General features: G+C 39.3%; 3 protein-coding genes across 6 annotated transcripts; all 3 read right to left on the reverse strand.

The window, feature by feature from the left end:
* Positions 1-3,095: 3,095 nt before the first annotated feature.
* Positions 3,096-4,914, reverse strand: gcgb (glucagon b). Its single transcript, XM_020644181.3, has 4 exons — positions 4,515-4,914; positions 4,309-4,414; positions 3,556-3,711; positions 3,096-3,335 (listed from the first exon to the last, which is right to left on the reverse strand). The coding sequence occupies exons 2-4, from the start codon at positions 4,401-4,403 to the stop codon at positions 3,215-3,217; spliced, it is 372 nt and encodes a 123-aa protein (XP_020499837.1). The 5' UTR covers positions 4,404-4,414; positions 4,515-4,914; the 3' UTR covers positions 3,096-3,214.
* Positions 4,915-5,053: 139 nt separating this feature from the next.
* On the reverse strand, positions 5,054-14,225 carry fap (fibroblast activation protein, alpha). 2 transcript variants are annotated; one of them, XM_065962130.1, is made up of 26 exons: positions 13,922-14,225; positions 13,646-13,727; positions 13,148-13,273; positions 12,946-13,040; positions 12,773-12,847; positions 12,576-12,628; positions 12,308-12,380; positions 11,924-12,044; positions 11,677-11,831; positions 10,859-10,956; positions 10,617-10,746; positions 10,489-10,527; positions 10,295-10,393; positions 10,126-10,196; positions 9,968-10,021; positions 9,719-9,843; positions 9,521-9,571; positions 8,986-9,084; positions 8,393-8,462; positions 8,110-8,304; positions 7,904-7,958; positions 7,708-7,807; positions 6,045-6,103; positions 5,875-5,947; positions 5,628-5,701; positions 5,054-5,421 (listed from the first exon to the last, which is right to left on the reverse strand). In XM_065962130.1, exons 1-26 carry the CDS (start codon positions 13,922-13,924, stop codon positions 5,320-5,322), a joined length of 2,277 nt encoding a protein of 758 aa, XP_065818202.1. In that variant the 5' UTR covers positions 13,925-14,225; the 3' UTR covers positions 5,054-5,319. The 2 variants fall into 2 exon arrangements, with proteins under 2 accessions (XP_065818202.1, XP_020499832.1); XM_020644176.3 differs by having other exon boundaries at positions 13,148-13,237; positions 13,922-14,224.
* A 154-nt stretch (positions 14,226-14,379) lies between these two features.
* On the reverse strand, positions 14,380-26,834 carry ifih1 (interferon induced with helicase C domain 1). Of its 3 annotated transcripts, none has more exons than XM_020644152.3 (16): positions 26,332-26,834; positions 25,937-26,108; positions 25,680-25,820; positions 24,653-24,718; positions 22,519-22,745; positions 21,623-21,833; positions 20,471-20,688; positions 19,374-19,475; positions 19,126-19,249; positions 18,791-19,009; positions 17,329-17,585; positions 17,073-17,222; positions 16,817-16,978; positions 16,527-16,717; positions 16,329-16,422; positions 14,380-15,270 (listed from the first exon to the last, which is right to left on the reverse strand). In XM_020644152.3, the coding sequence occupies exons 1-16, from the start codon at positions 26,761-26,763 to the stop codon at positions 15,076-15,078; spliced, it is 2,961 nt and encodes a 986-aa protein (XP_020499808.1). In that variant the 5' UTR covers positions 26,764-26,834; the 3' UTR covers positions 14,380-15,075. The 3 variants fall into 3 exon arrangements, with proteins under 3 accessions (XP_020499808.1, XP_020499807.1, XP_020499810.1); XM_020644151.3 differs by having other exon boundaries at positions 25,925-26,108; XM_020644154.3 differs by lacking the exon at positions 25,937-26,108 and having other exon boundaries at positions 26,332-26,469.
* Between the last annotated feature and the right edge of the window lie 153 nt (positions 26,835-26,987).

Genomic DNA, 26,987 nt, shown 5'->3' on the forward strand with positions numbered 1-26,987 from the left:
TTACGTTTCCCGAACCGGCCGCATCCACCCGTTTTCTTTTGTTTTTTTTTGTTTAGCTTTATTCAAGAAGAGTAATGCGCATATACAGTCAAGTAAACAAAAAACAATATCACAATGTAAATCAAGTAAATGGCAGATTGAATAACTAAATAACATACAGTACATAAAGAAAAATACAAATGAAAGACAGTAATTTACAGAATATAAAGTAAAATAAACCAATAAAGACACATTTAAATAGTGAAATCATTATTTAAATAGAGGGGGAAAGCTTTTATAATAATGCAGATATTTGTTATTTTTTCTGTTGTTAATTAAGTAGTGATTTCAGTCGGGACTTTAACTCTAGATTAAAAATTGATTCAATTAATCCACGCTCGTTTGTTTTGATTTGGAGGCGGACATGAAGTGACGATTTACATTTAATTTCGCACTGCATTGTGGGTGGGAAAACACAATTCATTTCCTGAAAGCACGCATCTGATCCATACTGCATAAAACCCGGAAGTTAGTATCCATACTGAAATGTTCAGTATACTGTGCAGACCCAAAAAATGCATACTGAATGACCACGGAAGTTCAGTATACTGAAACTCCATACTGAATAGTACGTACTGCATACTGAACTGTGACAATTCGGAAAGGGCCCGGTTCTTTCAAATTGCCGCCATTTTTGTTTCCGAACGTAAAAAAAACAAAACTTTATTAACACAAAACACATTTATGCAAGTTTAATGAAACTCTTCACACAGGTACATTCAACCGGGCTGTGACCATAGGCTGTGACATGCAGCTCTCCCTCTGTGTTACACCCTAAAATGTCTGTGTTGCTTCTTACATCAGAACAATAGTTCCTATTGTTACACAGACTATTTTAACTTTTGCTGGGAAATGGCTTTCCCAATTACAAACCCTGGATCACCAGTGACATTAAGACATGCTTCAGCAAGAAAAAGGAGGACCTCAGGGATGGAGACAGGGTGAAGCTCAAGAGTGTGCAACATGAGCTGAAGAGGGCATTAAAGCAGGCAAGAAAAGACTTCAAAAAGAAGGTAGAGAGGAAGCTGCAGCATAACAAAATCAATGAGGTGTGGAGGGGAACGAGGACCATGCCAGATGATCACTAATGATGATCATATTGACAAGGCCAATGTCTCAACCATTGTTTCAACAGGTTTGATGCCGGCTAGTGTCTGTCCAGTCCCAGCTGGTATAGCCTCACCCATTCTCTCTGCTACCATTTTAGTTGCAGAATACCTCCCTCATCTCCTCCACACAGCTGCACTCCTCACACTTCAGCTGCAACTTCCCCACACCTGGGACCCCTCCCCTGCTCTTCACAGTAGATGATGTGAAGGTCAGAGCTTCAGAGGCTGCACCCTGCGGAAAGCAACCAGTGCTTATGGTGTGTGTCCGAGACTATCATCCAGCCACCCAGCCCCCCAAAACACAAATACACACACACACAAACACACAGCCACTAGGCTTCATATCACATATTCCAATGTCAGTGACTCATGACTTGAGCTGTGGGTGGAACATTCTCTATACTCTCCATGCACTGCAGGAGGGAGGAGAGAGCAGTTGCCAGTGGGTCATTGGCTATCATGTGTGGAAGCAAGAGCAGTGCTCACTCCAGTGGCTGGAGAGTATTTGCTGACGTGGTGCCATAGTTTTTTTTGTTAATTGTGATTTTGTTTTAGTGTTTAAATGTAATAAAAATTCCCTGTATTTTTTCTTAATTCCTGGCTTTCAATTTTCATTGTTAATCCCCTCATCCCCTAGCCATCTCTGAAACGTAAGACATACCAATTCAACGTCCAAGGGTTTCTGTAGTGCAGTGCAATCGTTACAGCTGTAGGATTTTCAGGCAGGCCATTTCCTATCTCTGCATCTCCACATGTTATGTACAACGTATTTAGCTTTTATCAGTAACATGCATTTTCAGCAGGAAATGTTTGTTTCTACATGAAGTGTTTCTAAAGATGTTGAATGTGCTTGATAAAAAAAACAAACACATTCTTCCAACGTATTAGACTGAAAAAAGAGTATTTAGGCTCTAATCACAAATTACATTCTATGTCAAAATGCAGGACGACAGTGAATACATGAAAAAAAAAACAACGTCTAGCCATTTTAAATATGGCCTTCATCAGACTACAGTGGGCAGTGGTTTTCTCTAATCCACAGATGTTGTGACAGATGACAGCTTAGAGAGGTTTCCACATCCCAAAGCATGTCAGGCTGTTGGCTCATGTGAATTACAGTTTTGTCTCATTGCCAGCAGGAACCCAAGAGTGGCGACCCAGTCATTATTTCAGACGAGTCTGACTTGATTGACATGATTTCCTTCTCTTTCATTTTGCGCAGCCATCCCTGAACATCACTAGGGAATCCCTCTGCATTGAACAGCTGACAGGTGCCACACAATATCCTGTTACCTGGTTAAATCCCAATGAACATTTTTCCCAGGAGAGATAAGTGTTTATTGATATTTTTTTCTGCCTGCATAAACAGAAGGGAACATGACATAAGTTGCACACTGTGCTCTTTGCCAAAATGTATGTTGTAACACTAATGCTAACATTGATACTGGATAAAGATTAACTTCAACTTTTGAATCTTCACATACAACTCAACTTCTCTTTAAAACAGCTCCTGATTAAAATGACCATCATGTTCATTTCTATCCTTTTGGAAATGAATTGTGTGTATTCTCTGAAATAAAGGTTTATGTATGTAGATCCTTTCCAAGATTGATGATTGTCTAACCAATATTTCAAAATGATTGATTTTTAAAAAGTGAACTCGTAGTTTTTACACATTTCTTTATTGAAAACTAAATATGACTTTTATCTAAAAAAATCAGAAAATTAAGCCTAAGATTTGTAATAATCCAAGTTTCAATCATTTCAATAATATGATTATAACAGTGTCTTACAAATTCATTTGAAAAGACTAATGGAAATGTATGGAGTTTGAAAACATGAGGAATGATGAAAAATGCCTGACAAAAATGTGCACAGCATTTTGGATTGAGACACATTTCAAACATGGTGTAACTTTTTCCTTCAACCACTGAAGGCCGACAGAGCTTCTTATGAGGGGTGTTTAATAGCATGAGCAAGAAAAGGGCTAGTACAGATTGTGAAACAGAACAGCACAGAGTTGGTGTGAATTGTTGAGTTTTCTTGAGGGAGAGCTCTGGTTGAGTTTAGTCTCTTCTGCCTCTGCCAGTCTTCAGCCAGGTCACAAACTCTTTGGCTGCCTTGTCCTGCAGGTAGGAGCTCACGTCACTGGTGTAGGTGCCGTCTGCATGGCGTCTGAATAGACTCCTGTAGAAACACACACACACACACACACACACACACACACACACACACACACACACACACACACACACACGTTATTTTGCAGCACTTATTATACAACACAATATTTAATAAAGCATGATCTTGAAATCTTTAAACTACAATTGAAGTAAACTGCCCTTAATTATGATGTAACTCACAGAATGATACTTGGTTGATTCAGTAAGAACAAGACAAAACTCACCCGTTCCTTTTTGAGTTCTTTAGCCACTGGACAAAGTCTTGTGCTCTCCTTGTTTCCAGGTATTTGCTGTAATCGTTGGAAAAAGTTCCCTCTGAATGTCTCTTCATGTTTCGGAGCTCGATGGGTTCATTCAGCACAGAGCTGTCAGACATGAGCCTAAAAAAATATTAAGATGTTTAGGTTAAAAGTTACAAAAATGTGATGCTAAAGTTTTTCATCAAGATTTCAACAGCAGGTCCTGACAGGCGGCAGATGACAGCACAATATCACTAAAAAGTAAGACATTTAAAAGGCCAACACATAAAACAGACAATATAAGGAAGTTGTAAAATTACATTAGATATAACACCCTTTAAAAACATATCATTTAAATAAGAGAATCATTTAATGTGATTAGAAACAGCTGCTCTTTTGAGCACAACTCTGTAACCTGTCATTTACTGTGCAGTCTGTAAGTTACCATGCTCTTTTCCTCTCTCTTCTTTCATGTTTGACAAATGTATCCCTCTCAACCAAAACCACACAGAGATAAGATAAAAAAAAATACATTTCAAAACAAGTAAGTTGCTTTTAGGTTAAAAACTCAGGAGAATATTTGAAACACCTTGTTGCAGCCTTGTCATTTCTTTCAAAAAACACAAAATCAACAGAAAACAGAAATGAAGTGCACATCAAGATGTTGACACCAAATACTCAAAGAATTTATCTTTATGGAGCCTTTTGGCTAGTGTAAAAGCTGAGAGTTGGTCTTACATAGAGTTTCGATCTGTGACCTGATCAGGCGCCTGCCAGCTGCTTTGGACGATGATGAGGAGCAGGAGTCCAGCCAAAGAGTGAGCGCCCGTCATTGTTGGAGCTTCTGAAAGAGGAGCAAAGTGGGATGGTGAGATTATAAATCAATCAAATGTTCGGTACACATTGTGGATGTTTGGAATGTTAAAAAATCTGAAATGTCTCACCTGTACTGCGGTCTGTTGAGCTTCAAAGAGAGTGATAAGAAATTGGGCTGATAGGTGACCGTCTTCTCTCTCTTGGCTTCTGAAGCCGTTTCAAGTTCCCCTTCTTCATCAAATCACTCTTATAAGGTGGAGCCGCGTAGAGCATTCTCCCAGGTGACTCCCCCGTCACTGACACCTCAGCGTATCCTCTGTTACTCTCAACCCATTAGTCAGCTTCCGTCACAGTCCACTGAATGTGTTTGACTTTGTTTTTTTTAAAAAGGAGGAAAGAAGCTACAAGTGAAAGCTGCTAGAATTTAACATGACCACTTTCCTGACGAATAGAAATAAAACAGTTTTGTGTCATTTAACAAAGATCAACAATCATCATTTTATTATCTATTTTTGTATAATCTATATTCCTAAAATAGATTTAAAAGTGTTCTTTATACTTTTGTGCATGTGAAGTTAAACTTGGAAAATATGGAATTTCTTTCTCCAAAGGTTCGCCCTGACTTGATAACTACAACTTAATAATTTAGTAAACCAAATGACATATATCTTTTTAAATAAAGTTTATTTCCACTTAAGGACATGACTGAGACAAGTATTATAACAGTCCACAACAAATCAGTGCAGTTCAATGCAGCTTGCTAAAAATCCTAAATGCATGCAGTGGCTTTTAGTATGTTTAAAATGTCAGATAAATGCTCATTTGTACAAGCAATCATTGCACTTAAAAACAATTGACACAAAAATACACACATTAAAAAAACAAAAACCTGTGGATATTTTTCCATAAGAAATGCTGTCACAGTTTTCACATCTATTGGGGATTAACGAGGCATTTCTGCAGGAAGTGGCTCATGAGGGTGTATACGTGATGGTAGGCTGTTCCTCTGAGTGCGTGGTCCCTGTCTGTGTACCACTGAAATAAAACACATCAAATAATATAAGTGAGCAAGTCTAACAGGCTTAACATCAAGAAATATTTACCAAATCAGTCACATTTCAAATCAAAGATATTTTGGACTTAGATAGATAATACATGCCAGTTTTTTTCCATGTAATACTTTCATTCAGTCCACATGTTCAAGGCCAATATTAGCCCCACTTCTCTGAGCCAATATTTACCATCGCCTCAAAGTCAACTTGCATGTCCACCAGAGCTTTGGAGATCTGTGCTGCCTGCTGGAAGTGGACGTTGTCTGCACAGGAAAGACGGCGTTTTCACAACGTGACTAAACATTAAAGCTCCAGTTTCCATTAAGGCAAATGGAGTGCATTGGTGCATGGTTGTGTTAGCTGATACACTGTTGAGAAACAAGGCTCAGAAATACATGCTCAAAAAGTGAAAGGAATAACATATAACTGAACGTACCATCTGCTGTGCCATGAACCAACAGATAGTCGACTGTCTTGAAGTTCTTTGCTCTGGCCGTCACTGTAGAATTCTGTTAAATAAAACAGAGATTTCCACTTTACTAAACATACTGCATTTCTAATGTCGTAAGTGTGCAGTCAGTTTTAGTGGACTTGTGAAAAATGTACTTTGTAAGAGTCTGCGTTCTCCGACGGCTTGCCCATGTAGCGTTCAGTGTACACTGCGTCTGCAATAGAAAAGCTGGTGAATAACATGATATTACAGAAGATACAATGCAAAAACTGAAATAGATTGTTAGAAGAAAGAAAAGATTTTTAGGAGAGTTAATCATGTTTAGATAGAGATGAGTATCTTTATTGGGGACCTCTTCGGTTTAACACATGGTGGTCTGTGTCAAGGTCCTGGCGATTACTGCATGTAAAGTTTAAATAAAAACATTTTTTGGTTAAAGAAGAAGCTGCACAAAGTTGAATTGTCTACAGATGGTTGAAGAATTCAAGTTTAAAAAAATAAATAAACCTGGAATTCTTCATTTAGAAATGTAAAAAAAAATTATATATATATATATATGTATAACCTTTTAAGACATACCGCTTTATTACATGAGTCACCTTAAGCATAATCTAATATTAACCTTTCCTATTTATTTTTCCATTTTCTTTTGTTCATTGTCTGAAGGAAATGTTGCTTTCAAACACAATTTTTTAAAATCTCAATGAAGAAATCTTTTAATAGAAGATGAAACCCCTAACTCCACCTCCATTTATGCATCTCACACACAGACTGTATAAAATATGGACATAGTCATAGTGATGTCAACCATTGGTTAATAATAGGAGTTCTGAAGCCAAATAATGGAGGTCGCCATATTGAAAATGCAGACACAACCAAGATTTATTGTTGGGCTTTTTGTACCTTTAATGGAGAGATAGGACAGTGGATAGAGCCAGAAAATCAGGGAGAGAGAGTGGGATGCGAGAAAGGAGCAACAGGCTGGATTTGAACCTGGGCCGCCCGCTTTGAGGACTACAGCCTCCATACACGGGACGCGCGCACTAACCACTGCGCCACCAGCACCCCAACAGGATGAGTCTTAAGCCTCCAGCTACAATGCACCCACATGCAGTCATATCAGTCACACTCCTTATTATGCATAACTCTTATCATTTGTTGAATCGAAGCGAATGAGATATTAAGAACTTCATCCCCTGTGGGCCGATAAAGACTTGAACTATTCAGACCAAAATAGATGTTTGAAGCAGGCTGTAAACATGTTTATTTCTGCTATAAAAATGGGCCTTTCAACATGGGTGTGAATTTGACCTTCGGGGCTTCTGCAGCCTCAAGGTACTGCACTTTTTTGGTACTTCCACACTGGCTTCATTTTCCAGTTTGCAGCAACAGTGAACAATGTCCAGTGCAGAAAGAGGAATTCTTAAATGAGATCTGTGTTATCTGAATATCTACTATAGACATCAAAAGCCCAAAACATGACTCATGTGAATCTTAGCTGTGGAAAATGTCAACAAAGGCTGTTTATCTGCTTGAATTCAGTTTGTCTTGACACCCACCCCATAGCAGTGAATATAGACATTGAAAATGACTATAACGTATCGTTTTATTCACTGATGGTCTGGTTTGCTTTCATTAGTCATACAGAGGCATGAGTTCCAACTTAAGATTTCATAACCAGCTCAGACCTCCTCACGTGAGCTTTTAAGTTGAACAGACTATAGCAGTTGGGCAATATTTTAAAATGTTCAAAGCTTTAGTAACCAATGAATAAGAGCTCTCAGAAAAGTTATATAGAGATGCTGTGTTTTCACTAACCATAATAATCCCACTTTGCTACTGGGGCAACTGCGATCCCACACTTGAAGAGTCCAGTTCCAGCACCGAGGGCCATCGAGGTAACGTAACCGCCATATGACTTGGGATCAGAAATAGAGAGTGTAGAGTGTTTAGAGAGTGTAAACAACTTGTTGTACAAATACAAAGAGCATCAAGTTGGTAAAAAAAAACATACCCAGCCCCATATAGCTATTCTGTCTTTGTCGATAAAACCCATGTCAATGAATTTCCTGCAACACAGAAACCCTTTTTACTCAGAACAATCCAAAAGTATTTGTACTTTAGTATGACTGCTTTATCAAGACAATGACATTAACTCCACTTTTCATTGAGAAAGGGTGCAAGTGAGGTCACAGAGATGATTAAAAAAAAACATTTTACCTCACAGCTGTTATCTGGTCTTCAACTTCAAACGTCCCAAGGCGCTTGTAGATTGAGTGCAATATTTCATCACCTTGGTAACCGCTCCCCCTTCCATCGAAGCTGGCGAAGATGATCCCATGTGTACTGGAAAGGTACGTTCCCCAGTTCAGTTTGAACCTATAGTCCACCTTTTGACTGCAGGGGCCACCATACCTGCACAGGTCAGTAAAAATCATCAAATGTTTACGCCTATCCTTTGAATTGTGTCAGTATGTAGCACTAAGAAGCTTTGTTTACTCACACATCGATAAGAAGTGGGTATTTTTTAGACTTCTTGAAATTTGGTGGTAGCATCATTTGATACCAGAGATCTGTTGGAGGTAAAAAACAACAACAGAAAAGCGACACAATTAAAGTTTGTTCATGAAGATTAAATTCTCTATTGTAATCACATTTATGCGTTAAATATGACTATTATTGTGTTTGTTTCTGAGATTTCTGACAAATAAAGTCTAAACATAATCACACCATTGACCTCTGACCTCTACCTTATTAAAAGCTTTCTATCTGAATCTCATTTTAAAGTTTACCTTCACATAAACTCTGAACTATTTAATTAAACTAAATGTATGTTTACTCATTTATCTGTGAATGGAAGAATATGTTTCCATGCTCAACTTCAACATGTGTATGGCAAACAGGGTTTTGTGACATCACAGCTGGTTTTAAAGACACACACTGAGAATGGACTTTTCAGTGAAGTGAAAGACATCTTCTGTTCAGGTAACACAATGTTTAAAAAGTACCTGTATTTGCTTATTCATCAACTAAGTAACCATGAAAGTTTTTTTTTTCCTGTGCAACAAAAACAACACACGACATGAAAAGTCTTACCAAATCCTGCGATCTTAAATGTGCCATACTGCATTGTTGGTATTTGGAATTCAGACAGAACATTTTCCAGTTCCTTGTTGTCTTCAAGAACGGAGAGCTCTGATTAAAAAAAAGACAATAGAATAAAAATAATGTGAAACTAGAAATGATGAACTAAACATAATAAATACTGCTGAAACATTTCTTTCCATTAAAACCAATAAGAATTTACTACTCTAGCATCATTTTCACCAGTAGGCCTGTGGCAAAGACAAGAAAGTTAACAGCTTGGGTAATCTGCTTCCCTTGGGACCTATTTGAGCCAGGCCTTTTTTTGTCTCCTTTGGCCTACTTTTGTTTTGGGCTTAATATTAAGTCAATCTAAATAACAATGCACAGGAAAACAGATAAAGGGGGTTTGTAAAAGACAAGAATAAACCAAATATCTTGATTTTTTCTTTGTAAAATGATCAAAACTGTTCTTGATATTCATCAGTGGGCCTTTAGGTTGGTTGAAGTTTGAACATAAAACTTGATTTCATAAATTAGTACAGACCTTCTCCTGGCCCTGTGTTGTCCATGAGTGTGTAGAGGGGAAATCCAGGTCCTAATAAGACACAAATAGAAAGTGCACACAGAGATGTTTACACATCAGGTCCTCTGTATTCAGAAGTGAGTATTGTTCACAGATGTTCTCCAACACATCCCCATGGATGATTTATTGCTCAACAAGAAATGTGTAAGGCTAACTGACCGTAGCAGTCCATTCGGTAGTAGGAGGCATCATAGCTGAAGTAAGCAGAGTTGGACTGACACCTGTCCTCATACAGGCCACAGGTGAGGCACTGAGGAGCCAAGGGGCTGCTTCCAATCATAACCCTGACAAGAAAACAAGCAACAACCTGCGTCAGTTATGGCACTGAGGTCAGCGAGTTCATTGTACCGAAGGAAAAACAAAACCATATGAGAAATGCAAATATGCAAAGAAACAAGAAGTCCTTACTTGTAAAGATTTCTCTTTACGGGTATTCCTTTGTACTCGTTACTCACAAAATATCTGTTCAAGACAATATAAATTGATCAGATTGACAGATTTGTACTTCAAATGTATCTTAAACATTCATATTTTTTTTCCAAGAAATGTGTTTTATCATCACTCACATGGCATCTTTTGTTAATTTGGATATGTAGATGACTTCCCACTTCCCTGAGGTGATAGGTGTTGCTTTGCCCTAAATGGAAGGCCCAGATTAAATATAATGCTCAACACCAAAGGTAGGTACAGCAGGGCAGTTTGTTTTGCAACTGTGTCATAAAAAATAATACTTACATCTTTCACATAATGAATGTGTTTGTAGCCTTGAGTGTCACTCATGACTTTGTAGAAACTGAGTTTATCTTCAGCGAAGAACAGAGGCAATGGAACGTACTGAGAAAAAATAAGATATTTTTAACAGCTGTTCTCTAAATCACAAATAAAATGAAAAATAAGAGTCAGTGTGTGGTAACTCTTTGGTCACTTACATGGCCGACCCAGCCTGTCTTGCTTGTTTGTTCAAAATTCTAAAGAAAGTAGAGACATGTATTTCAGTTAGAAATCCTTTGGATGATCTATTCTGAAACCACTTGTGATGTTCTGACCAGACAGCTACCTGTTTTTCCCTCCAGTTGGCTCCATCAAAGTCATAGATCTGTACAACCACGTAATTCTGTTTTCTTGAGAGCCACTGCACAGCGACCCGTTCATCTGTAATCCAGTTCACTGAGCACAAAATGTGATCACTGAGCAAAGGCGACAGAAGGTGACAAGATTTTTAACATCAGACAGAACACAGGGATGTTTTATTTTGCCTCTAGTTGAAAAGGGATGATTTTAACTAAAGAGTATACAGACCCAGAAGCAACAGAAGCAGGGGGGGTCACCCGTGTGGGACGGGATGGATTGGTGATATCAACCACAAACAGTTTCACCTTGGTGAGGGTCGACCCGGCCTACAAAAAACACAAAAACATTCCTAAAACTAATTATACATCATAAGATAGCGAGGACGGCAGATCATAAAGTACTGATCAGAGAACTGTTCATATAATGTGCGCTTATAAATCATAATTCATTAGAAATGCACGGCCCCGGTTGTTAAAATGTTTCATCTGAATACGATCAATTAATCCATTTTACTTTATTTTTATTTATTTTTTACTTTTTATGGTTATTAAATCTAAATTTGAGTACTTTTAAAGGACATTCATATTGCCTACTTTGTCCACAGGGGGTGCCAAATCCACAACAACCAATACGTTTCTTACAGATGTTGTGAAGTAAATATTTAATGTTAGATATTCACAATTACTTCCGATTTTTTTCATATATATATTTACAACTGTTATGTTTACTTTGTGTACTATGTCACTTTACCAATACAGCATTTCTTAAATATGTTCCTCAAACCTAACTTGAATCCATCCCTCTATTCCCGAAAATGATCCAGATTGCTCCATAAAAAAGATTCCAATCTTACTCAAACGTTTTGACATCACAAACTGGAGGTTCTAATGACTAGATTAAAAACAAGATTAGTAACGTGATTGGACAACCGATTTCAAATACTTTATATTCGTTTAAATGACCCATTCTCCAGATTTGGGATTTTAAATCCATTCAGATGACTTTGAACTGGACCCTGGATGTTTCATGTAATCTCCACATTTTACCTTTGGGTATGGGACAGCCACTGTTTCTGGATATTGCTCCGATCCATACCAGGTGAACTCCACTTTGTGAACGTCTGTATTGTTAAACTCTGCGTAAGCCAAAAGATTGCCGGTTGTGGACCACCATATTGCCCCGTTTGATGCAAACACTTCCTCTGAAAAAGCGGAATGTAAAAAAAAAAACATGTTACCATCCTCTGCGTAGAGAAAGAGTCACACATTTTCTGAAATTTAGAACCTTCCTTACCCTCATATACCCAGTCAGGGATACCATTAAGGATCTCATTCTCTTTGCCGTTGTGGGTCACTTGCACAGCTTCAGCAGTGATGTCAGATCTGACAAAAATGTTGTAGTCTACCACATATGCCTGCAAAACAAAATGTTGATACTGTTTTTGGTGTTTTAATGATAAATACAAATCTAGACGTCAGATTCTTAACTTTGCTTTATAAAAAAACATTTTATACACTAGTCTTATCACACAGGACGTGATACTGTATTGCAAATGTCATGTTTCCTTTAGGGACCAAGGCAGTACGTAAAAGTCAGTGCTGTTGGAAGTAGAAATAATTCTTGTAACATTTACTTTATGTGAAGACAAAGCTGCATGTTCTCATGGTGTATACTTACATATTTGTTTCCTGTCGGGGCCCACGCAAAGTACTGCACTATAGTTGGAAGACTCCCAGTCATAACAAATGTTCTGGAAAGAAAATGAAAAGAATTAGTGTGATCCCGTGTAAATCAGGGTGCTTCAGTCTGATGTGTCAGTCCATGTAACACTCAATTTTGTACTTTATCACTTGATTTAATAGATAATCACTTTACAAAGCTATGCCTGTTTTCTTATGTTCTATGAAATCATGCATGTTGTCAGCAATAAAAGATGGCAACTTACGAACTATTTCTGTCATAGATGGAGTACGAGGCTGTGAATGAATGTCTCCATTTCTGTTGGATTACAAAAACCAAACTCTTTTACTATACTTTTGATTAAAATGTGTTTTATAACCAAGCTTAAAGCACCCATTACATTTGACAGTAAATATAGCATACAAACAGATACACAAACCTATCTGTAGAGCAGTCTCTCACCTTTGTGAAATTGCTCTCAAAAGCAATGAATTTGTAATCTCCTGACAATAAGTAATGTGTCGCATCCACTTGATCCTGCAGGAGGGAAAAAATGAATTTGACTTCAGCATAGAGAAAGAGAAATATATTCACTGTTGTAAAAATATCTACAAATGGAAATAGAAGAATATTACAAAGGTTGAGTTGCTCAAATAAAGTGACTCCTCTTTTGTTTCAGCGTTGTGGAGGAAGACATTTCCATCTCTTGTTTTATGCAGATACTCCTTGTCTGATGAAACGGATAACAGTATACAAATAAGAGATCTTCTATAATGCAAAATGAAAACTTGTATTATCTTGCACAAAAAAAGAGCAACCTGTATAAGAGAGCTGTACCTGATATCCAGTACAAGTTGTAGGATCTCCACCTGATGGTGTCATTGAAGTAATCTTGAAGGGTGAAAGGCCTTTTGGTCCCATTAGGTTCTGAAATGATGCACATTTGGTGTTTTGTTGTTTTTTCTGGAAGCAGAAGAGCTTTTTGTAGAGTTAAAATATTGCTGCTAACTAAACATGCACACAGGGTGGCGCTATTTCAGGCAGCATGCTATAACATTGCATGCAGAAAGGGCAACTTTTCCCAATCATATCGTCATTGTCTTTCTTTGTCACAGCAACAGTTCAAACACATAACTCAACATGCTCACAAAACAAGGGGCAGATTTCCTTTGTTTTCCTTGTTTCAGCTTTAGTTTCAAAGGAGGTGTTTTTGATTAACTTGACACACACGCGCGCGCGCACGCACACACACACAAACACACACACACACACACACACACACACACACACACACACACACACACACACACACACACATAAGCAGCTGTAACTTACTGCTTAAATAAACGGATGTGATCGTTATCAACGTGATGACGACAGCCGCCCCCACCACCCCCCACAGCACCTTGTTGCAGCCCTGCGAAAGGTGACACAAAAGTTGCAAAAAAACAAGTCTGAATCACACAACACAAGAACACGCTGCGTTTAGGTTGTCATTCATTGTGTTTATCATACCACTGTGCTCTCCAGTCTGTACCAAAAGAAAGATATCTCTGCTTTTACTGTATGTTTTTCCCTAATACTAAAACTGATGGTAAATCGATTACTGACCATGATGCAGAAGTCGCCGTGAAGCTTCTTGTCAGTCTCAAAAATCCTCCAAAGTCTGTGGTGAGGCGCTCAAAGTCACTTCTTGGAGACGCAGCCAGGTTAACATACTCTCTCAACAATAAACTCCATAACAATGGCTGTAAACTATAAACTATACCATAAATAAATAAAAACGGAGCTCTTTCCTACTTTAGCTTCTCACACTTCCCACTGCATTCCTGAAAAGAAGTCCGACACCAGACCAGACAGACATGCCTCCCTGAAGTCAGCAGCTTGCACAACTTTTCCAAGAGCGCACAACTTGCTTGCTGGTATTTTAGGAAGTGGCTTTTTCTTTTTTTAACCGAGGGTGCACATTTTTCTCATCAGCTCTCTACCCCCCTGCTCGAACAACCGCAACGTTCCCCTTTTCCCACCCGTGAAATAATAAAAGAAAGAAATACTACAAAGTCAGGGAATTCATAACAAATACATTTTATTATGTCATTGATTCATGTAAACACAGATCATGGACACACTTTTATGGCTCCAGCATCCGTACAACTTGCATGTTTGTTCATGTCAAAAGATAGTCAGATGACACAGGTGACTTGTCTTTTTGAGGTCTTTTTGATTCTTTAAAAAGTAGATCTAAAGATAACATCTCTGACTAGCTCAACAGGAGTGACTCACTAACAGTTGGATTTAATGGAAAATAACCAGCACCTGCTTATCTGCTTTTGAGTTGACAGGTAGGCTCTGAGGGGCCGTAACATGCTCAGTGGCTCCCATCCCATGAGACCTCAGGGCTTCTAGAGGATTTTCATTCTCATTATTTTATTGTAATTATTGTTTTTCCAGTTCATTTTTTGTAAATGTATGTAAATGTACATCAGCTGTGAATTCAACTTTTATCACCACAAAAGCTACACCGCAACCTCAAAATTTGCTGGATATTTATGGCATACTGTAAGCTCGTTCACAACATTTTTTCAGAAATACTGTAGTTATTTGCAGTGCATGCTTAAACCCACCACCATATCTGACTCCAGTGTTCATTCCACTAAGCATTGCATGTCTCAGTGTACTGGTTACAGTGACTTTTGATGTGTAAGCCTCCCAGTGGAGAATACAACATGATTCAATGTCAGTCTACTGCACGTGGCTGTTTTTATTTAGATATCGTCGTCGTCTGAGATGTCTACCACGCGCCTCGCATGTTCAGCATAGTCAAAGGGAGAAAACTTGACGGAGAGGTCCTTCCACTTGTCGCATTTGCTGATCTTTTTCCCGCTGACAGTCACAATGAAGTATTTCACGTGGAGAGAGGGGCAATTGATCCCTTTGAAATACATCATGGAACCCCATCGCTGCAATGTAAAAAAAAAAGATTGAAGACATACAAGTATGTACAGTAAGAATAACTCAATTTATGCTTTATGTGCACCAGGGTTATTAAGATACTAGATTTTGAGACTCTGATATGATATTCATGGAAATAAAATCTATACTTTTTTGATACTACGGGTCATTTAAATAACAAGACTGTATCATTTTAAAACGTGGAATGGAAAAGTAAAGTAACTAAAATGTTGACACCCTTAAGATTCCCTCAGCTACAATACAGTTAACAACATGGCTACCATGAAGTAAGGATGAGTCATTGTTTCAAAGAAATATTAAATGGAATCATCTGGTATCTCGTGTGATTCTTTGACACATTGTTTCTCGCATTTGGAACTATTTATTTTAGTGCTGATGGCAGGTCTTGACTCACTTTGAACATAACAGCACCCTACATAAAAGCCGTATCCATCCTTTCATCTAATTTCCCACCAGAAAGAAAATAAACCATAAAGTCTAACCATTCCATTAAGTGTACTTTTCTCTAGATACTTTTCTCACGAGATTGAAATGTTCTGTTTGTCTCTCTGCTGCTCTGTCTTAACAGAATGATCACTAAGTCTATGGTTATTTTTGATTCACATGTAAACCTCTCATAAACACCTCAATGTGCCTGGAAGTCATTTAAAGCTAATAGCATGACTACACTGAAAACACACAACAGTTGGCCATCGCTCCCACAGGCGTTGCAGACTATAGCCGAAGGGTTCTGGGATTGAGTCTGGGATCAATTTTTTCTATTTACAATCCAAGCAGGAGAAAAACATTTTGTTGGGCTTTATGTGACTTTATTTTAGAGATCGGGGAGAGAGACAGAGAGAGAGAGAGAGAGAGAGAGAGAGAGAGAGAGTGAGAGAGAGAGAGAGAGAGAGTGGGGAACGACATGCGGGAAAGGAGCCACAGATCAGATCCAACCTGGGCGGCCAGCTTGGAGGACTACAGCCTCCCTACATGGGGCGCACGCACTAACCACTAAGCAACCAGAAGGAGAAATCATAACTGAAAAAAACAAAAATATGTTTACCTGGCCGCACTGTTTGCATGAAATGAAGCCATTGGTCTCATAATCCAGACATCGCTCTCGAAGGCTGGTGTTTTCTTTCAGGTTGTAAAGTTCACTAAAAGAAAAAACATATTTCATTGATCTTTGCTGTGCATAAATTCACCGTTAGATTGTAATTGCAGTTGTAGCATTAACACATCTTTGAGTTGTGATTCATACCTAAACTCCGGCGTTACATTGACTCTGTGTACATCGATGACCTGGATGTCTTCACCGGTGCAGACCGGCTTGCTGCAGCTACGGCAGGTGAACTTGACATCAGAAGGGTCGGCATCCTTTATGTCTTTCTTCTTCTTCTTTGACATTCTCACCCTCTCCTCCATGATAGACTGATACTGTAACTCCTCCATCTAATAGGAAGAAATAAATGTTACTGACCATATATGGTCTTACAGTGGTGTGGGTTTCAGTTTAATTAAGCAAAAAAAAAAAGTTTGAAGTGACCATACCTTTCTGTCATAGTCTGCTTGAGATAAGGTTCTGATTTTGTCAATGGCTTTGTTCATCATGTCAATGCGGTAGTCATTGACGCACTCCTTTTCAGCCACCCAGGCGTTCTTTACCTCGATCAAAATGAAACTGCTGTCCTCAGCTCTTCCTCTGCCTCTAGCCTGGAAAGGGAATGAAGGAGTCATTTGCAAATTACCAAAATAAAATAAAAATACAATTTTTACACTGCACAAACACGTGATGGACTCCACCTACCTGAATCATACCAATCTCATTGGTCAGGTGGCCATATTGGATCACAATATTGCATGCTGGAATGTCCAAACCTTCTTCAGCCACTGAGGTAGCGATCAGCAAGTTGACGTTGCCGCTGCCAAACTTTTTCAACACGTCCTTTTGCTCTGCCTGAATAACATATTGTAACATTAAGAAGGTTAAGTTATATACTCATTTAAGATCCCGGAATTCTATAGGCTAACATACTTTAGTAAGAACGAAAACATGCACTCACAGCGGTCATTGGTTTGACAACACTCTGGTCTCCTCCTCCAATGACATACGAGGCTTTCACCCCAATGTCAGCGAATTTAGGGTTTTCCTGGGTCCACTGAGTGAGAGCAATTGCGCTCAGACGTGTTTTGGTGAAAATGATCCCTCTAGCCTTGTCGCGTCTGCTGAACTCTTGCAGAATATTAATTCTTAGTTTTGTCAGGCTGTCATTTTCATACTCTGGCATATCTGAGAGCCTCTGCAACTCTTGCTTGTTCTCTGTAAGACAGATGGGAAAACACAGAGATAAAGTCTCTTTCATTATGAAGGTTTCAGAAATCATTTGAACTTTTTTGGAGATTCACATATTAGATATCTTGCCAAGGATTATTTTTCGATGTTCTATATTTCTCTAAAGAGAATTCTAATCTACTCTAATTATGAAGCCTGCTCAGTTTACAAACAGGCGGACTAGAGAGAGAGAGAGAGAGAGAGAGAGAGAGAGAGAGAGAGAGAGAGAGAGAGAGAGAGAGAGAGAGCGAGAGAGAGAGAGAGACAGAGAGAGAGACAGAGAGAGCGAGAGAGAGAGAGAGAGACAGAGAGAGAGAGACAGAGAGAGAGAGAGAGAGACAGAGACAGAGAGAGAGAGAGACAGAGACAGAGAGAGAGAGAGACAGAGACAGAGAGAGACAGAGAGAGAGAAAGGGCAGCGCAGTCAAGTCCGCGGCTGCACATCGGAGAACAACACAGAGAACATGACAGCTACTTTGTGTATTATTTTGAGTCATTTCAGTCAGATACAGACATGAAACTCTGGATTTCTCCTTAATGAAGGCTGTCAGTGTTGTGTACCTGCGTGCTCGAGCTCGTGCATGAAGTGTACCGTGCTGAAGCACACCTCTCCGAAGTGTGCCAAAGCCAAGGAAGTGTACCGTGCCTGAACGCGGTCACACTGGCCAAACAAACTGGACTTTAGGGTTGAAGCGTGCTTGGGCACGGTACAGATGGCCAGTGTGACCACGCCCTTAAACCCTATTCAGACTGCCATTTAAGTGGCGGCCATGATAAGAGCCGTTTGAATTCTCTAAAATCTAAGGAAAGGTGGGTCAATGCTCCCTTTATAACCTCCTTTAGCATAGGATACACTGGACCATCCTTTACCAAAGGAGATGAGATAATGCCGTCCCACAATTCCTTGCGGCCACAACATTTAAATGATTCGCTCTAACTTCTTTTTTCACTTAACCAAGAAACATTCTGGCAGATAACCAAAAGCACTTTTTTTCTCTTTTTCCTGTCTTTGTGCTTAGCTAAGCTAACCAGCAGCTAGCCAAACATTTAACAAACAGATATTGACAGTGTTGTAGATATTTTCCTACAGTACAACTCTAATCAATACAAGCATTTCACATCATGCGTTCCTAATCTAAACTAAGCTAACTAGTTTTCTTGATTTTACACAGTGACAAACTACTTTGCAGTACCATCAAACAACCAGAAGAGGAACCTCTCAGTCTCTGTCATTTGTATAACATGCTCCTCCTCCTCCGGTGGAGACTTCTTCTTCAAATCCTCCTCGTGGTTTTTGTTCAGGAAGGTGAAGGAATCCCGCATGCGGATAGTGTTACTGAGGTTAAGGCCCTCGTTGTACCGTCGAAGGTGCTCTGCACAAACCCGGACTTTATGATCTTCCTCTGTTGTCGCTAAAATAAATAAGGACACTTTTTAGATCCCAACAAGCCAGGTAGCTAAAAAAAAAGAAAACAAACACTGGACCAAAGGTAAGTGTCAGGAGTAAAGCATCAAGAGTTGGGCTCACCTGTTCGCTCTTTTTGAACAACCCACTGTTCATAATTCTGAGAGCCAAGTTCACAGTTAGGACTGAGCTCAGCATGGTTATGAATGGCATTCATGATTTTCTTGATTACGTCACCAAAAGGGTCCTGAAATGAATAACATCAAATAATGTGAATGAAACTTCAAGCTGTATAATGAAGAAAAAAAAGAGTGACTTAATAAAATGAATTAAAAAAACAATTGTGAAACCATCTCTTGTTAAACATTTACCTGTTTTCTGTCTTCAATTGTTACAAGTTTTGTCCTTGGGTCTTTTCTGTAATTAGCGAGGCTACTAGTCATGATCCTGGAGGCGTCCAAGTTTGCACAAATCTATGACAGACACAGATTAGCAGTGTAAGAACTTCAAATATGTATCCAGCTCAGTGATTCACACACTGTCTAGACTGAATATCTGTATCTTTGACACAGAGTTGAAGCCAAGAGAATGTTTTCAATTTATGAACAACTGTAGCAGTGGGAAACTTTATGGCCGCCCTGAGTGCACCAGCAGTGGAAACAGCTTTGCAAGATTAAAACATGATCCTCCACCAAAGTGAGGCAGAGAAACGAGGGAGGTTTAAGTTAAGTTACAAAAAAGAAAAGTTGAAGAGCACTTTGACGTTTCATTGATGAATTGTTGGTTTATTTGTGGACAACTTTGTAAAATCCACAGTTGTAAAATGTAATGCATCAAATGGAATAACTTTTACTTTTGTAATGCTGGTCTTGAAATGAAAGAAGTTGATCTCTTCAGGGATTCTAAAGGCCTTCGAGTCTCTAGTCTCTCTCCTACAGTGACTAGTTTGAAAATCAAGGCAGACAACCTGTTTATGTCCCGCCATATCTCTTCTTCTTTTTGAGTATTGAATTTTGCATTGCGCTAGCATATGTGGAAAACACATTGTGTATCGATAAGGAATGGGATGCTTTGACTTTCACCTCTTGGTTTTCATTAAATTGGAAAACAAATCTCCTCGTAGGAGTGAACGGGGGATCAACAAAACAGAGCTTGGACCCATACATCAATTACTGTAATTAGCGTTGTCGGACACTAATCCAATAGAGACTGTTAGAGGCATAAACGATTACAATGTTGTTCCTGATGGTGTCATATGCCAGCGTAGGTCATATAGAGCCTTCATTTTAAATTTCAGTCCGTTTAATAACCATTTAAACGTTGTTAAAATGTAGATGCTTTAAGTTTTTACAATGGATGTGTATTGCGCAGAATGTTTGGACCTAGTACAGTATATTGTGCAAATAGGCTAATATGTTCCAACCCTTTAGTCTACCAGGTCCTACATAGAAAGATGATTTGTTTTTACTCGTAGTATGTGCTCCTCTGCTTGCTTCATTCTTGTGGCTTCCCCGACTCCTGGCGAGGCAGTCAGGCCCAGAACCTGAGGGAGGGGCACCAGCTGCTTCTGCTCCTTCTTCAGCCTTAGGTTCTTGTGCTTCTGCTTCAGGTAGCGCATCATGATGTGGTTGTAGACCCCTCCTTTTTGAGTGTGGTGACACTCATCAATTACCATCAATGTCAGATCTATTGCACAAAAGCAGAGGACAGAACAGCAGCATGGAGAAACGAAACAATGCAGTTAATTACAGAACAAGAAATATAAATGTAGAGTTTTGACAAGTAAGATAACAGCTTCCTTTGTTGAAACAATAACATTTACATTTCTCTCTATGACATTATCGTCTGAATTGCATACATTTTAGGCAACTTCACAATCTTCTCAACCAGGCAGCGCCTCATTTTGTCTCGATTATTTACGTAACTTAAATAAATATTGGTGGTTTTGTGTCTCAGTTTAAAACATCTTTCAGTAAGGGAGAGATCCTCCCGCACAAAAACAGGTCTTTTCTAGGAACCTGACGCAGCAGTTTCAGCCCACACAATGACATACAGTGGAAACTGAGCTACATTTTGTTCTTTACAAAAGTGAATAGGAGGTGAAATACAACGATTCATTACAATATTAACAAGTTAAACCAGAGTGGAAGGACTTAATCCCCGGAGGAGGGGAGTATGGAGAGTGGCAGCTTGATGTACAGTGGCTGATAGAAGCTCTCATGTGAATTTGATCAGCCACACGCTGATGGCTTGAACAGACGTGTGGCCTGGAAAGCAGGAGATTGGAAAAAAAAAAAAACGCTTTCAGGCGTTTCAACAAACAGCATATGTTCCACTGAGATGGCTATTCCACCTTGGACTGGTGAGTGCCAACAACAAGTAACAGCAGAGCCGGAAGACTTTGACAAGATCCTGTCAGGTATTATCAGGGGAGATGTTATGAGTCCTCCGGGTTGCTTTTCTACTCCAATAGCTGTCAGTGTCTGAGCCTGGACAGACTTTAACTCGAGGTTATATGAAGCATTTTATTGGTTGAGACATTGTGACAATCACATTTTCAATTTCGCTAAAACCAAATGATTTTTAAAAAAAGTAATGAATAAAGGTTGTGTGTTTATACCGCTTAAGTTCACCCCTTCGTCCTCCCCACTGATGGACCTCTCCAAGTAATTCTCAAGAATCTGGGCTGTGCAGATGATGACGTCATTCCTCTTCACGATCTGTGTGAAGGAGATCTTTTGCTGGCTGTCTCCGCTGACTCTCTCCACTTTGTATGTGTGCTTCAGAAAAGGCAAGAACTCTGCCGAATAATGCTGCTCCACCAGGGGAACCTGCAGGGACACCAGAATATAACAAGTTTTTTTTAATGTTGTTGCTTCAAAGTCAAGCAATTCAACAGACAGAAAAACCTTTCATTACAAATAAAGAAAAGCCTTCATTGTTTCCATTACTACAGAGCTCCTGATTAACTGTTTATGATCCCAATGACTACAGTGTCGACACATATCAATATAACATATCCAAGTTTAAAAAGACTTGTGCAATGATTTAGAAGACTCTGCTGTTCATTATTTAAGGGTTAACGGATGAGACACTCCTTCTTCTGCAGAAACACCAACCAACCAAATGAATGCTCTTTTCAGTTTTGGAAAAAAAAACAAAAAAACTCAGCACTGGGCTCTCTTTCAGGGACATACCATCACTATTTCATCACTAAGTTTTTTTTTTTTAAACTCAACTAAATAGTTTTTGTGGATGGAAAACCTTTAATCCAAAATGAAGTAAGGAGTGATTATTTCCAATGCAGAGCTCATCAGTGCAGGGCCAAATGGTAACAAACTACAGGGGAATATCTAAACCTCATGGCATGTCATTTGTGGCGAGCTGACCCACATGTGCAAATTGACTGGAAGATAAAATGTTTTCTTTGGGTTTGAATGGGATATAAGTAGGTTACCATAATAGCACAAAGCCATATGGCAATTGAGGAATGTATCAGACCAGGGGTTGCTGTACCTTGTTCACCAGTACGACAACTTTCCCCGCTTGCCCTTCGGCCCTCTTGCTGTCCAGATGTGTTTTGGTAATATAAACTGCAACTCTGGTTTTACCACTTCCTGTCGGGAGACATATGATGATGTTTTTCCCCTCCAGGGCGGGTTTGGCGACGTCCATCTGATAATCTCGAAGAACAATATGCGCTCTCTCTGGGCCTCTGGGTGCTGCCTGTAAGTCAGTCCCGTCTATAAAGCAGAGCAGAGGTTCAGACGGACTTCTGTATATGTCAGCAAAACCACAATTACAGGCATCTCCAGCAGGAAAGCACTGGGCTCGTCATTTTTGTTTTGGTTCTGTTGTGGTCTGTTTATTTTTAATGCTGCTATTAAAAGGGATGAAAACATACTGCCTGCACATGTACAGGGTTTTATACTGAAAACATCGAAACTTAAATATTCAATCTTTCATTTTACAACACAAACAGAAGCACATAAACCACCATGAGCCCCGTGCACTATGAATCACTGAGAGGTAATACTGTACCATATTAGCTTAATCAATACAGCTAAAGGGTTTTAAACCTGCACAACAACGGGCCAATATATGCACTAGATTTAAGTGTTCAAGTTTTTCTATTAACTCGATCTTAAAGCACCTGTGGAGAACTGTTTGTTTGTGTTGATTTTTGTACCCTGTAGATAAAGTGCTACATTTAATTTTTGTGTTAATGTGTTTTAACACACACAAAAACTTTTTTTTAATGTCAAACATGTCACTCAACTGTGAGACTTTACTTAAAAAATGATTAATCATTAAACATAACCATGTATAAATAATGAATGTCTTTTATGGTCTCCTTTGATTCTGTTGGTCCTATACAGACATCAGAATTCATCTCGGTCTGTTTCATGACCAACTTAAATCTCCTCATGGTAGCTTTAAACAGAAAATAACATTTAAAATGAGCCTCAAGCTTCCAAACAGACAGTAAAAAAACAAAGTACAAACATTAGGCCTCATATTTCCATCCACAAGCTAACATGTGCTTGTACTTCTTAATCACTTAGGAGAATTAAATCATTTCATCACATGCCAATCCATTCTTTTGTTGCAGCATTCTGTCTTATTTTCCTGTTTTGCAAATTCAGCAGATTTACTGTGCTCTACTTCAGACAGACTTAATGACGCTAGAAGGCTAAAAGGCAGCGCTCTGTCTGGGCTGGGGATAAAACATGACTTAGTCAACAATCATAATGTGAACCTCCTCTTCTCCCTCTCTCTGCCTCATTCCCTCAACTTTAACTTCTACAACCCACCCCCAAAAGTTACTCTTTCCCTTGCGCAGATAGCTTTTAATTTTGCTTCTCAGACTTTGTATGTCAGAGGTTAAAGTGCTCTTTCTAAGCAACTTTACAGTCGTAAATAAACGTCTGGAGGTAGAGCTTTAACAACAAGTAGAGGGACACGCTGGCTTGTATGGCCCCCTGGATTCCTAGCTGCTGAAGTTATTAGAAAAGGAAAGTCAACAAACACAAACATCATTCCAGTAAGCAAAGGGAAACGAGTGGGGTTATTTTGATTCAGCACAGTGAAATTCTGCACATGCAACACATTTTCACATGCCGGTGGAATAATCTGCCATGTCATCCATTCTATTTCAAACTTATAATACCACAGCATTACTTACAGTGGAACGTGCAAACTGCCCTGTACTCTGGGTTTATTCTCCCTAAAGTAATTGATCATTATATGAACACATTTTCAAACATCCACATAGATGAAGCTGATTCAGAAACTTCACATAAAGCAACTGGAGCTAAACTTTTCATTCTGTTACAATATGTTGAAAAGAGCCAACATGTGTTTTACATTTAAATCTCTGGATAGGCTCTCTCTCCACTTTGACCTCTTTGTGGTTCATCATGATACACACACATGGAACAAGTTCTTTTGGCAGGAGAAATGTTCCATTTGTTCCAAATATGCTCTTTCCGCCTTCATGACGCTACAGGGCATCATTTTTTTTCTTGCTATGACTCGAGTTTGCTTTTTTGGTGGGTGGTCTACTGAAATTAGGACAAGAATCGGGTTTTCTAGATTACAGACATAATTTAAATGTTATTCAAACGTATCATGGACATATTCGTCCCACCTGTTTGTGAGAGCTCCATGCTGTTTGGCTGTGGTCTGGAATCAACGCTTGCTCCTTGGCACAAGTCTGAAAAGATATGAACCCAAGTATAAGAATCACAGTAAAGAAAGACAGGCGATAAAACTTGAAAATGTCCTTTTTGATGGTCTTGGCAACCACTGTGGGCAAACGGTACATGCTGTCTCATTGCTGATCCTCTCCTGGACATGCATAAGAATTACTGCATTAAAAATTACTAAACAGAAAAAGTCAGTATTCTCACTGATGGCATGGTTTCGTTTTTGAAACAAGTAAAGGGGCATCAGTATTTATTTTATTTTGAAAACCAGTTTAAAACTCCTCAGAGGAGCTTTAACCTCGTGCACTCTATTTGGAGTATCAGCTGAAAAAGGGTCAGTTTACCCAAATGACCAACCAGCTAAATTCACAACTCATCCTTTTTGGTATTTTCATGCAGATTCTTTTAGAAAGACTTTCTCAGGCTTTCCTATATCTGACTCTGCCTCTCCAGGAAACAGAAAGTTGAAGATGTGTTTTTGTTATATGTCATCTTTGAAGCTCATGTGGTGAACTTTCAGTGTGTGTCAATTTTGGCGCCCCCCTGTGGACGGAGCACCGCCTCTCATTTCTTTGCTGATAGTGTTTGGTACATTTGTAAGAAGTGTTTTTTTAAAAGAAACACAAAACCTCTCCTTGGTTTCTTTTGACAGCCATAGGCTCAAATTTAAAGGCTTTTTTCTGCTGGGTGCTATAACTCACTTTGTTTGACACCTACCCTCCAGCAGCAGAAAATAACTTCAAAGATAGAATCTATCTTAACGACAAATTACATTTATAAAAGCATTGTCCCGGTTACTCATGATTACCCACACGCATGTTTCAGTGATGTGAGTCATGGGCTTCTTTTATCCACCTTCCATTGACATAACTTTATCCCTATGAAACCTCTGCATGTGACACAGAATAAATATATATTCTTCTATCGGAAGTTAAAAAAAAAGAAGAAAAAAAACAAGCTCTGTTCGACCTCCATCCTGAGGGTCCCCTGCTACGCTGAATTCCATAAACTCTATGCTGTCGTCTGCTCCAGCTGCTGTCTGACTGTCCTCCATAGAGACGTCACATCCTGCAGGTTCATCTTTAAATGAGCACAGGTTGTCCATCGAGCCTGGTGAGAAATAAAAGAAATCACACACTGTAACTGTAAGCACTCTACAGCTGCAGCCAACAACATTCCCTGTTATGGGTGTGTGCTCTAATAAAGTTAGTCACCTAGCTTGTCACCTAGTTTGTCACAGTCAGGTGATCCTCCAGTCAGCTCATACAGGTTATGGTGTCCAGTTTGACGCAGAACATTGAGAAATGTACAATACCAATTCGGTTGACTTCTCACGATTGCTTTAAGGAGGTCTCGGGCTCCACCCCTGAGACCTTGATTCCTTATTGTAGCTTCAATCTATTAAAAATAAAAATGATTTTGAGTGATGCAATCAGAGTGAAGTACAGCGCGCTGCAATAACACTTGTGTGCATTTGTCTGCCATCTTGTGGTCAATGTCTGCAAGTACAACTGTTGTACAATACAAATACAAAAGTTGTACCAGGAAATAGTAAACACCCTGCACAGTCGTGGAAGTGTAAAGTCTATTTGTGCATTATTGTGACGAGTAGCCTACTCACCTGCTCCTTGTCGTCTTGGCTCAGCAGTCCACTTGAGAAGCAATGCATGCACACATCGTCAGTCTTCATCTCCACCAGACTTGGGGACAATATTTGAATCAGCTTGACACAGTAATCATTCCCTGCCTCGTCTTGAGGTTTTGTTTTCTCCTGTATGAATTCAGCCGCGTAGTTTAACCCCGAATTTTCCAGCGCGTCAACAAACGCCCTGAACCATCCGGGGCTGTGAGGTTCCTTAGTGATAGCCTTCATGAGGAGATCCACAGCCGCTGAGTTACCCTCGTTTTTCGCCTTCTGCCTGATCCGTTCCTTTTCGTCGGATTCGATTAAATGTACATGATCCAGGACTCTCTCCACCTCAATCAGGTCACGCAACCTCGGCATTAATTGTTCAATGAGACCCACCTCATAATCCGGATCAGATGCCATCATAACCACCCAGACCGAGAGCACAGTTCACAATGCTGTGCACAGTAGGCTGGCTCCGAGGGAGAGAGAAAATGATGATTCATTGTATTCGGGAAAGAGAAACTCTTTCAGTTTCGTTTCTCTAGAATTCACAAATATTGAAGTGGCCACTAGGTGTCAGTATAGGACCAAAGTAGAAAATACTTTATGCACATCCAGGACCCTTTCACATTCATACTGTGAACTAT

This window comes from Labrus bergylta, chromosome 13 (assembly GCF_963930695.1).
Source record: "Labrus bergylta chromosome 13, fLabBer1.1, whole genome shotgun sequence".
NCBI classification, from domain to species: Eukaryota; Metazoa; Chordata; class Actinopteri; order Labriformes; family Labridae; genus Labrus; species Labrus bergylta.

What these genes read in the sequence shown, in the direction of transcription:
- gcgb (XM_020644181.3), bottom strand. Translation starts at nt 4,403, where the DNA reads ATGACGGGCGCTCACTCTTTGGCTGGACTCCTGCTCCTCATCATCGTC. An exon ending in GTCACAGATCGAAACTCTAT is followed by an intron (nt 3,712 to 4,308) that starts GTAAGACCAACT and finishes ATATTTTTTTAG; the next exon opens with GCTCATGTCTGACAGCTCTG. An exon ending in AAGAACTCAAAAAGGAACGG is followed by an intron (nt 3,336 to 3,555) that starts GTGAGTTTTGTC and finishes GTGTTTCTACAG; the next exon opens with GAGTCTATTCAGACGCCATG.
- ifih1 (XM_020644151.3), bottom strand. Translation starts at nt 26,763, where the DNA reads ATGATGGCATCTGATCCGGATTATGAGGTGGGTCTCATTGAACAATTA. An exon ending in GCCAAGACGACAAGGAGCAG is followed by an intron (nt 26,109 to 26,331) that starts GTGAGTAGGCTA and finishes TATTTTTAATAG; the next exon opens with ATTGAAGCTACAATAAGGAA. An exon ending in AGGGGACCCTCAGGATGGAG is followed by an intron (nt 24,719 to 25,679) that starts GTCGAACAGAGC and finishes ATATCTTTTCAG; the next exon opens with ACTTGTGCCAAGGAGCAAGC.
- fap (XM_065962130.1), bottom strand. An exon ending in TTGAGAGCAATTTCACAAAG is followed by an intron (nt 12,629 to 12,772) that starts GTGAGAGACTGC and finishes GTAATCCAACAG; the next exon opens with AAATGGAGACATTCATTCAC. An exon ending in AAGTTGACTTTGAGGCGATG is followed by an intron (nt 5,422 to 5,627) that starts GTAAATATTGGC and finishes GTTTTATTTCAG; the next exon opens with TGGTACACAGACAGGGACCA.